The 11,909-nt window shown below is 32.2% G+C and overlaps 2 protein-coding genes across 2 annotated transcripts; both read left to right on the forward strand.

The window, feature by feature from the left end:
• The first annotated feature begins 417 nt into the window (after positions 1–417).
• On the forward strand, positions 418–4,591 carry LOC135958350 (uncharacterized). The gene is made up of 3 exons (XM_065509255.1): positions 418–720; positions 3,647–3,844; positions 4,377–4,591. The coding sequence occupies exons 1-3, from the start codon at positions 528–530 to the stop codon at positions 4,589–4,591; spliced, it is 606 nt and encodes a 201-aa protein (XP_065365327.1). The 5' UTR covers positions 418–527.
• Positions 4,592–4,647: 56 nt separating this feature from the next.
• LOC135958351 (uncharacterized) lies at positions 4,648–11,623 on the forward strand. The gene is made up of 17 exons (XM_065509256.1): positions 4,648–4,813; positions 4,876–5,058; positions 5,126–5,308; positions 5,367–5,552; positions 5,609–5,983; positions 6,074–6,256; positions 6,328–6,513; positions 6,574–6,756; positions 6,834–7,013; positions 7,067–7,249; positions 9,417–9,527; positions 10,007–10,093; positions 10,148–10,198; positions 10,701–10,919; positions 10,989–11,153; positions 11,216–11,404; positions 11,503–11,623. The coding sequence occupies exons 1-17, from the start codon at positions 4,768–4,770 to the stop codon at positions 11,547–11,549; spliced, it is 2,757 nt and encodes a 918-aa protein (XP_065365328.1). The 5' UTR covers positions 4,648–4,767; the 3' UTR covers positions 11,550–11,623.
• The last annotated feature ends 286 nt before the right edge of the window (positions 11,624–11,909 follow it).

The following is an 11,909-nucleotide window of genomic DNA, read 5'->3' on the forward strand; positions in this document are numbered from 1 at the left end:
CTCTTTTTTTCACTTTCAATACACTCGCATACAATAAAATAGATTATTGTATGCGTTACACTGTAGAAAATGGAGAATGGAATGGAGGAGGTGAGTGTGTGTGTTTGTATGTTTGCAAGTGTAAATATAAATATTGCAATATTGGAAATCGTATAAAAATTGACAGGTAAGAACAAAAAGAAAAAAAAAATATTAAAATAAAATAACTTACAACAAAAAAAAATCCCAACAGAAAACAATCAAAAGTGTACAAACAAACAAGTATAACATTTTTATGGAATTCTTTAAAACAAGTCTGTATGTTTGTATATGTATGTTTGTTGGTGTGCGTTTGTATCCATGTAAATAAATCTTTATAAAATCATACATATAAAAGGCAATGCTAGGCCATTAAATCGAAAATATTTTGTAATATTTTATTGCCAACTCAAGTTACTGCTAGTGAAGTTTTATTAAAAATAAAAGATTATTTTATTACAATTTTTAAAATACAAAGTGTAGACCAAACTTACACACACACTCTCACAATGCAAATATTGTATGTATTTACATTGTTATTTGGATGTCTTTATCCTTTGTGCTGTGCCCAACAGAGTTGTAATTTAAGGAATTGTAGTCGAACAAATGTTGAAATATGTGCCACAAATGGTCAACAGTGTAGACGTTTTTCTAATGAATGTTCTTTACAAAGTGCAAATTGTAATGCCACATTAGCAACAGGTAAGTTAGAGAATGTTATATTAATTTTGAACACCATTTCCACAATTGATTAAGCTGGATCAAAAAGAGTACAATTTTAAAGATATTGACTTAATGTTTTATAAATATTCTTGCAATAAGTGTTAAAAGTGTTGAGTTTCCGCAACAGTGGTAATTTTTATAGTAATGTGAAAATATGTAGTTCCACGACTGGACCTACAAATGATTTTAAGAAAGTAGGCATGACATGCTGATTGTCTTAAAGGCATATTTTGAATTGTGATCAGTACCACCGGAATTTAAACCAGCATTTAAAGTGGAAGTTTTTTAAATGTTATATCACAACTTTTTTCAGGTATGTAAACCACAATATCCTTAAAATTGGATCTTATTTTTCAAAATTGGTAACATTACTCGATAGCAGAAAAGGGCTCCTCGTTCAAAATACATTGCCTTATAAAATTTTGGCATGGTGAACATAAATATCTAATGTGGATTGGTGTCATCCCAAATTCAATAATTCGTACCCATTCATCTTGAAACGGAATTCATCGCTGAAGATAATTATTTTATGAAAATTAGGCTCAGCTGACAACTGGCCCATATCAGTCAATGGTGATTTGCAAAACAAACTGAAACTTATATACTTCACCAAATTATACTTACAAATTTTAAATATTTTTATGTAAACAAAGTTTTTTTTTACTTTTGCAATTTTTTTTTAATTTTTTTTTCAAAATTTTAGGTAAAAATTATTTCTCAGCCATTTGTGGGCCGATTTTCTAGATTTTTTATTTGTGACCGCACTATGTATATATATTCTGATTCGTTATATATATCGGAGTCGATATAGCCATCTCCGTCTGTAAGTTGAATATAACTTTATGTAGCCCCCAAATAACATACATACATGATTCATACATTAATATTTCTGCTACAGACCCGTTTCTGTTTCTTTTTAAAATCAAAAAATAGCTGATATATAAGGAAAAAAACAGGACAGCCTCGATTTTTTACCCATTTTTGATCCATATCTGGATTACTAAGTCTTTAATATAGCCAATATTGATATCTAATGATAGATATTTCAAAGTCCTTTGCAACGACGTATATAGCATAGTGGTCGTATCTACAATAGATCAATATCGGGAAATTTTAACCCGATTTTTTTTTAACAAAATTTCTTTTACTAATATTATTTTTGTTTTAAATTTAAAAATTTGTTCACCTAAAAATATTTAAAATTTTTATTTCGAAGTATAATTTGTTGAAGGGAATAGATTCAGAAAAACCGAATTAGCTCTCTTACGTGTTTTCATTGACTGATAGTCTAATTACATGCAAAATTCCATTGCGATATATTACGTATCGCACAGTGGGCCGAATCAACATTTTTTGGAAATAAGTCTGGCATTTCTAAATGGCTGGTCCGGTCCGATTGAGATAAAATTTGACGTGGGCGTAGAAAAGGATTATTCGAGTTTAAGTTATTATTTATAGGCTAAGTTTTAAAGTGGCACATTTTTGATTCTAATTGAGATATTGGCTTGAATTTGTAGGACCAAAAATCAACTTATCTAAACAAAATTAATTAGTTTGGAATAAATGTGGATCAAATTGTTCCTAACATTTGCAATCCCATTAAAATTTTGATACAAATTTTACTTTTAGAAACTCAATGAATACGTAATATGTAATAAAATCTTTATTTTTTTATCGGAACTCAATGAAATTCTTAACGTTTGTTATGTTTGTCATTCTAAATAACAAGGTACAAAAAAACTTGTCAAAAGGTCAAAGGTAATCCCGCAATTCCTAAAAATTGGAGCGAAGATACCAAAAATGGTATTTTTTACAATTTTGCCCATTGGGTTCACATTTCCTAAGGGGCTGGGAAAATACTTTGGGGATGAATATGAACCACATCAAGGTATCCAAACCTGATTTCCTTTTTCTGATCCCAACTACTGGATTTTAGAACATGTAGCCCAAAGTTGAAATTTTTATAGCAAATAGGTCAAATTCCAAAGGGCTAGGGGCGACATATTCGAAAAATTGGGCATCTTTTTATACCAAAATGTTCACCGTAAAGATACGTTACAGAAAAACATGAAATTGTTATATGTTCTTAAAGAAAGTTTTTTATTTTAATAAAAAAAGGGTTAAGTCGGCTTTTCGCCAAAAAAAAAACACTAAACTATTTTTTGAATTTTTGAATTGAAAATCATTTATTTTTGTGATCCATAATTCTTAGCAAAATCTTTACTTACTTAGTAATATTGTACCGGTATAAATAGCTACAATCAAAACAAGAATATGTAGCTAATAAAAAACAGAAAAAATATTGCCTTGTGTGGGAATCGAACAGTCACATTATTTGCTTGTGTTTGATAGTCAAGCTCCTAACTCACAGTTCCATGCACGAGTTATTTTATTATAAGTTAACAATAAATGAATAAATGAATATGATATGAACAAAAAAGTTAATGGCTTTGACTGGTGGCGAACCTTCCGTTTTCCAGTCATACACACAAGATAGCTGTGCTAAATGCAAAAGTTCATTACCAACCTGTATAAAAATAAGCACGTATTCTAGTAAATAAAATAATGTGCTGGGTAACAACCATTCATTACAAAATAATGCAAGTGGTAACTAGTTGCCATTACAAAAATTCACAAAATTTTTGATGGGTTGATATTGCTCTAAAATCTTTTGTATATTATTGGTAATTTAGTTGTTCGGACTATATCTTAAAAAATCGGACCAAGGTATGGTAAAATTTTATAATTTAAATATTGAAATGCCTATAACTAGGAAATTATAACAGATTAATAGCACACTTATACATTAAATTGGAAATGGTGTAGAAAATCCTTTTGTTTTTAGGAATAAACTTCTAAACCATTTACTTACATTTTTCTATTAACACCTGATATGCATCTCTAGCATGGAATCGTACGGATACAATACAATGCTTAAACTTAAGTGTAAATGCAACGGGTTTATGTTCTTGTCCGGCATTAAGAACTTGTTCGAATCGAACGACAACAACAGCCGCAGGAATTTGTGTGCATCGAGATGGTCATGCATGTCGTTTGTTTAGAACAGAATGTGATTTGGTCAGAGCTCGTTGCAATAGAGAAGGTAAGTACAATTACAAATGAAATTCTTAAGCTGTTTTCGAAAAAAACACTCTTCAAAAACTTATTCAAAATTGTTTTTTTTTTCATTAAAATTTAGTGTTTAGGAGTTAAGGTATATTAAATTCATTATATTGTATGTTTGTGATTTCAAAAATAATTATATTTCGTCACCTAAAATGTAAAATAAAGTAACATCATTTCAAAACTGTTTAAAGTGATGGGTAAAAAACCGTTGCAAAATGAAAAGTGTCTCTGATATAAAATTAATATCTCATATTTAATCTTTAAACAGGACGACATACATATTTCGAAATTAAGATTTAGTTTTCTTTTATTATTTTTTATGTTATTCATCATTATCTATCAAACATTAGATTTTTGAATTTTTGTTGTTACGTTGTTTTGCATTTTAGGTGACGATTTGTTTCTTTTAACTAAAATTGATAGAATGGTTTTACGTTTCTTTCAAATCTAACGAAATGTGTGTAATTATTTGTAAATTTTCTCCCGATAATCCAAATGTGTTTCCTTAGTTTGGCGTAATATTGACATGATGCAATGCCGAGGTTTCACCTTCAATCAATCTAGAACCTGTACTTGCCCCAAAAGTATATTATGTTCACGTAACGTAACTCAACTTTGTGTTCAAATTAATGCAACTAATTGTCGGTTGTATGATAATGAATGTGATCTGGAAGGAGATAGATGTCAAGGACAAAGTAAGTTAGGGGTTTTTAGAATTCATTAAAGAAAAGGTTTAAATATTTGATTTTCCTATTTTAAGGATTATTGGATGTAAACAATATACATTGTAGAAGATTTCCAGTGGGCCGTAATGGAACCTGTATCTGCCCTCGTTTGCTTAGTTGTCAAAGAAACGTTACCAACATATGTGTAAGGAATCCAGCCAATCGTTGTCAACTAATGAGAAATCAATGTGAATTGGAACAGCAAAGATGTGGAGGAACTGGTAAGAATTGAAAGAAATTTACCTTTTTCTAAATAATAACTTTCTATTTTGAAAATGTCTAGTTTTAAATGCCACCTTGCCAGTACAATGTCGCAACATAAGGCCTGGCGAGACAGGAGATTGTGCTTGTCCATCTTTGGAAACTTGCTCGGTTAATCGCACTAACATTTGTGTAAGAACTAGATTGGGCTGTCGTCTGAAGACAAACGAATGTGAATTGGAACGTTCTAGGTGTCAGGGAGAAGGTAAGCATTATAAACATCAATATTAAACTATTAGATATTAATGAAAAATGTGATTTGTTTTACTTAGTGGTCACCCCCATTAACCAAATTCAATGTAGAGGTTTTTCTCCCGGTGATGGTGGACCCTGTGCTTGTCCTCGCATGGAAACTTGCAATCGTAGTAATACCAATATTTGTGTAAGATCGGAACGGGGTTGCATGCTACTGAGAAATGAATGCGAATTGGAACAGGCTCGTTGTGAAGGAAGAAGTAGGTACTTTGGGACTATTGTTAGAATCGTTGTTTTTTAATGATTTTTATACTTTAGATTTCACAGTAGTTGATGGCATACAATGCGTTAACTTTTCAGTAAACGTAGTGAGAAATTGCTCTTGTCCAAATATGGGCATTTGCTCTGTCAGCTCTCCAAATTTGTGTGCCACCTCATCCGCAACGCAATGTAAACTTTTAGGTAATCGGTGTGAATTGGAAAAGGCCAGATGTCAAGGAGAAGGTAAATATTAAATTGAATATCAGTATGAATTTATAATATTTTAATTTTCCAATAAGCACTAACCATCGCCCACCCCTTGCAATGCCGAGGCTTACGTCTAAACACCACAAGCAACTGTTTCTGCCCGCGTCTCCGCAACTGTTCCATTAATACCATCAATATTTGTGTACGGGAGAATAACAACAATAATACTTGTACTCTAATGAGAAACGAATGTGATTTGGAACAAGCGATATGTGAAGGCAGAGACATTAGAAGGGTAGCTAGCATACACTGTCGCAACTTTACAGCCAACACCAGACGGACATGTTTCTGTCCCAATTTGGCCACCTGCAATCGTAATTCATCAAGCATTTGTGTCATAAACTCAACACAGTGTCGTTTGGTGAGAAACGAATGTGAATTGGAACAAGCTAAATGTGAAGGAAATAGTAAGTAATAATTATATAACTATTATTAATATAGTACAATAAAAACACTTGTGTAAATAAACCATTTATATTAAATTCTTTTGTATTTAGATCTTATAACAACTCATGCTGTTCAGTGTTTCAATTTCCAAATAAATCAACAAAGCAACTGCAGTTGTCCCAATTTAATAACATGTTCTCAAAACTCGAGCAGAATTTGTGTCAGAACACGTGCCGGCTGTAAACTTTTAACAACACAATGTGATTGGGAAGAAGCCAAGTGTAGAGGAGAAGGTAACAAATAAATTTATTATATTTTACAATATGTATTTACTAAAGTATTGGTATTTAAAAATTTAATATAGCCTTAAGAACTTTGGACCTCATTCACTGCCAAGGTTTTCGTAGTCGTGAAGAGAGATCATGTTTCTGTCCCAATTTGCAAACATGTTCCCGCAATACCACCATTATTTGTGCAAGAGATCCCAGAAATAATTGCACTTTACTAAGAAACGCTTGTGATTTGGAACAGGCTAGATGCCAGGGACAAGGTATAATTTTTAATTTCAAAATTCAGAATAAAAAATAAATCTTAAATTTATATATTTCAGCTCTTACCATAGTGCCCAATTTGCATTGCAGAAATTTCACCTCAAGAACTAGGCGAACTTGTTTGTGTCCCAATTTGTTTAATTGTTCCACAAATGCTAGCACTACTTGTGTGAAATTAAACTCAGGCTGTAAATTGCTAAGAAATCAGTGTGAAGTGGAGAATGAAAAATGTCAAGGACCAGGTAATAGTGCCTTCCTTAAATTTATAAACATTTCTTATTATATAACAATTAATATTTTTTTAATTGTTTTTATTTAGTCATAATTATGTCTCCACTACGCTGTAGACGTTTCACTTTTGGCCAAACTCGCCCGTGTACTTGTCCCAATCTGAAAACATGTTCTCGCAATAATACCAATATTTGTGTTAGAACTACCACAGGTTGTAGACTAATGCGTAATGAATGTGAATTAGAAGAGTTGAGATGTCAGGGACAAAGTAAGTCTTATAATCTGATATTTATCATGATTTTATATTAAAATATCTTTTAGATCTTAGAGTTTTACCAGCTGTGCAATGTAAACGTTTACGATCTGGCCGGGAAGGTGCTTGTGCCTGTTCCAACTGGTTAAATTGCCAACGTAATTCAAGTAGAGTTTGCATAGAAACTCGCAGAGGCTGTAGACTGCTGCAAAATCAATGTGATTTGGAGGAGAGGAGATGTCGTGGAGAAGGTAAGAGTTTGAAGGAAGGCATATATTGTTTGGTTATACACATTATTAATGCTAGAAGAATTTGTGGTATTCAAATAATCAGTATTCAAATATGGAAAGTTGTATGTTAAGTACATTAAAATCTAAGAGGTGTCCCAGAAACATTTACCCAATGTTGCTACAATCATCACCATGAATTTCGAGTTTGAATTTCGTTTGTCATTTCTACATTTTTCATTTGGGACCCCATAAGGTATATATATCGTTATAGATAGCGGAGTCTATATAGCCATGTCCGTATGTCTGTTGAAATCGTCTTGCCGATGTACAAGCATGATTAATACATCAATATACGGGAACAGTCCTGGTTCGGCAGTTTTTTCCCGCAAAACATTTTTGGAGGGTGTTGTGGCTTAATTGGTTAGCACGTTTGATCATTAAGCATGGTATGGTATTTGTTTGTGGACATTCGATTGAAGGTGGCAGGAAAGTCTTCAACGGCAAGTTTGTTACACATACCGACAGTAAGACTATAGAACGAATTTTGTCTGTAGGTCCACTAGCCCATCGACCACAATGGAATTTGTTCATGAGGAAAATCGTGTATAACGTAAAATTCTGTGGGTATCAGGAACAAGTTCCATAATTTATTTAGAGCACATTCGATTGTAGTATCGATATAACAGTGAAACGCAGCCCACATTGCGTCGGTACTTCAGCGAATCAATAGAGTTGAATACTCTTCTGTCACCAATAATCTCAAAACACTTGCACGATCAAAACTCTTGCATAGATCTTATGAACTTATTCATAAGATCTATGCGGCTGTGCCGAATTTTATATAATACCCTTCACCAAATTATACTTCAAAATAAAAATTTTAAATATTTTTCGGTAACAAAATTTATTTTTTTTCCAGTTATTTTTTCATTTTTTTGAAAAATAATTTTTTCGATTTGTTTTTTTAAAATTTTTAGGGAAATTTTAAAATTTTCTTTTTTTTAAATTTTAAAATTTTCTTAATTAAATTTTTTTTTTTTAATTTTTTTAATATTTAGCAAAAAAATAAAATTCGGGTTAAAAAATATTTTTTCCGATTTTGACCCATTTTAGGTCCAACTTACTATGGTCTTATATACGTCATTGCAAAGGTCTTTGAAATATCTATCATTAGATATCCATATTGTCTATATTAATGATTCATTAATCCTGATATAAGTCAAAAAATAGGTATTGATGTATGAATCGTGTATGTAAGTTATTTGGGGGTTCGGAAAGTTGATTTCAACAGACAGGCGGACAGACAGACCGAAATGAAATATTTAGAAATTACAAACGGAATGACAAACTTATATATACCATTCTCACGAAGCTGAAGGGTATAAAAAATACCCTTGAAAATGTTCACAGTAACTATTTGAATTTTATCAATTTTAAGATTGTAAGAGGTGAGAACTGAAACGTATTAAACATTTTCAATAGATATTGAATGCTATGATGCAGTTTCTAATAATCATTAAACTGTCAAAACAGGAACGCTTGAGCATTATGCTATAAATAAGGATCTGTCAATGAGGGTCCATCACTAGAATCAGAATATTTTCTTTGTCCACGACTGGATACTTGTCTACTATATGCAGTAGTCGCAGTATCTTGTTACCGGGGAAATGACTTTTAATGTAGTTTAAAGAAGCCATGTATGAAATGGATCCTACTTCTATATGCACTTCTCGTAGAAGTTAAGTTCTTTTCTAAGGACATCCAAGACACAATTATTCTATAGATGAATTCCGGAACTATTTTAATATTTCGGGTCGTAAGGCTGCGTTTGAGCAGCTTTACATATTCCTTTTCTGGGTTCCACTCAGGGATGGAGTAAAAGACTGGTGAAAAAATAAAAAACAAATCAGTTCATTTTGGTTTACTAGTCAAAAAGCTCCTGAATTAGAGTACGATTAACTGAGGTTGGTACGAAAGCAAGAAAGTTGGGGAGTACTCACAATCTAAAAAAATACAACGAAGTCAAGAAATATTCGGAAGTTCATGAATTCGGCAAGGTGTACATAAAAATAATGTAAGAAATTACGGGAGTTCTAAGAATTCTAAATAACTAGGGGTGACTTACCAGCAACAGTTTGAAACAGTATCTAGTTTCCATGCAAAACAAATCATTAATTTTATCTTTTAGTTCTCAACGTTACCACCCCATTACAGTGCCAAGGTTTCGCACTAGGTCAATTAAGAAATTGTGCCTGTCCTGAACTAAAAACATGTTCACGCAATAATTCCACCAGGGTTTGTGTGAGAAATCAACGAAACTGCAAATTCATGGCGAATTCCTGTGATTTGGAAATGGCCAAATGTAGAGGAGAAAGTAAGTCTTAAAATACAAGAAGCTAAAAACTTTATAATAATTTTAAACCTATCTTTAGAATGGTGCACTGCCGATATTGAGGAATGTAAAAATTTCACCTTAGGACAACAAGCCAGATGTGCTTGTCCTCAGTTACAGAGCTGTTCCCGTAATATAACCAATATTTGTGTAAACTTAAGAGGGGCCTGTAAACTAATGACAAACCAGTGTGAATTGGAAAAGGCTAAGTGCAAGGGACAAGGTAAGATGATTTGTATAGCATTTTTTGTAGCATCTATTACTAAATCTTATTATGTTTTCTGTTTCAGCCTGGAGACCAACAGTTTCTATTCAGTGTCAAAATTATATACCTAATCAATGGCGTTGGTGTGCTTGCCCACGCTTGCTTAATTGCTGCAATCGAGTAAGACCCATTTGTGTCAAAGGTCCCAGGGGATGTAAATTGATGAATACAGATTGTGACCTACAATTGGCTCGATGCAGAGGAGAAAGTAATTCATTTCTTTTAATTTGTTATAAGTAACTATTTTTTGTTTAAATTCCAGTTTGGTCCAGAACCGATGATTTACAGTGCAGAGGTTTCATATTGGGTCAACGTAATCAAACATGTACTTGTCCCAAATTAGAAACATGCAAACAAAGATCTACTTCTATTGCCTCCACTCAAGTTTGTGTGAGAAACATAAATGGTTGTAAACTTTTACGCAATGATTGTGAATTGGAACGTTCTCTGTGCAGTGGAGAAGGTATTTTAATTATCTTTTAAATTTTTTAGATAGGAATTTAGTTAAAGTATATGACATTTTTTGATTACAGTTTGGAAACCAGTGGATAATTTACAATGTCTGAACTTTCCTTTACATCAGACAAGATCATGCCGCTGTCCTGCTTTAGATAATTGCTCTAATATCACCCAGGTATGTGCCAGGACACCGCAGCATCAGTGTTATAATTTCCGATCAGAGTGTGATATGAGGTGGGCGCAATGTGAGGGAACAAGTAAGTAGAAATTTGGGTAATTCCGTAACTAAATAAAGAAGAGAATTAAAAGGTAAAAACCACAATATTTAATATTTTCATTTATTTTATGGCCAAAAGAAATAATTCCATTGATCCTGATTATTTTATTTCTTCAAGAATTATCGCTGACTTCATCACAAAGATGCCAGGGCATAAAATTAGATGAATACGAAACATGCAAATGTCCTGAAAGCCGTAATTGCAATCGTAATCGACAAATATGTGGACGCAGAGGTAGACAATGTAAACTCTTCCAAAGCGATTGTGATTTTAGAAACTCCTCTTGTCGAGATGAAAGTAAGTTCAACTAATAGCTATTAGCAAAATAAAAATATAATACTTTTCAAAAACCCCTGTTAAATTCAGTTTGGCAAAGCATTTCATTAAGCAACTGCTGTCAATTCACAGTGAATGACACTAAAGCTTGTACAACAAACCTAACCCGGACCGTATGTGGTAGAGCCTCCAACAACAGATGTCGTAACTTTCCAACGAGATGTGACTTAAATAAGGCAAATAGAAGAAATAATGGTAAATATCTAAAACATTTCAGAATAATATATTGTGGTTAATTCATAGAATTTCCTTTGCAGAATGGTCTTTAGTTAATCAATCGAATTGCAAGTGCATACGCAGTGGTCGCACTGGCACATGTGCTGAACGTATTGTCTGCACACCTCCCACTAATCGTATTCCTAGGATTTGTGGTCGCCAAGGGCGAACACACAGGATGTTTAGATCGCAATGTCACCTAAGGTTGCACAATTATCAAAAATGTACCAGTAAGTATGATTAAAATTAATTAAATTTGTTTATATTAAAAGTTTTTAACTTAAATATGATTTATTAATATTTCAAATTTTTTTGTAATTTTGTTTAGATTTTAGAGCAGTTCGTACCAGACTGTGTCGCAGAAGAGAAGGATAATTTATTGTTATATTTCTTTAAAACTGAAACAAAATAAATAAAGTTTATTTTAATAATTCATGAAGATACAATTATTTAAATTTGTTTATAAAACTGTTGAAAATTACGTTTTTTAAAAAGTTTGAGTTGGAATAAATTTCGTTATATTCTCAGAATTTTTACGCCTCCTTCTTCAGCTGACCTGATAAATGGGATCATTGTGGAATTGATCTCATCACCAATGTCGGCTAAACTTACTGTTGATACTTCGAATGGGTTTATTTTTCAAAATTTTCTAAAAAAAAAAAATTTTTGTGAAAAATATTTTATGGAATTTTTTTTTTATTTATTAGTGACCAAATTTTATGACAAACATTTTTT

The sequence above is a fragment of the Calliphora vicina genome, chromosome 4 (genome assembly GCF_958450345.1).
Source record: "Calliphora vicina chromosome 4, idCalVici1.1, whole genome shotgun sequence".
NCBI lineage: Eukaryota > Metazoa > Arthropoda > Insecta > Diptera > Calliphoridae > Calliphora > Calliphora vicina.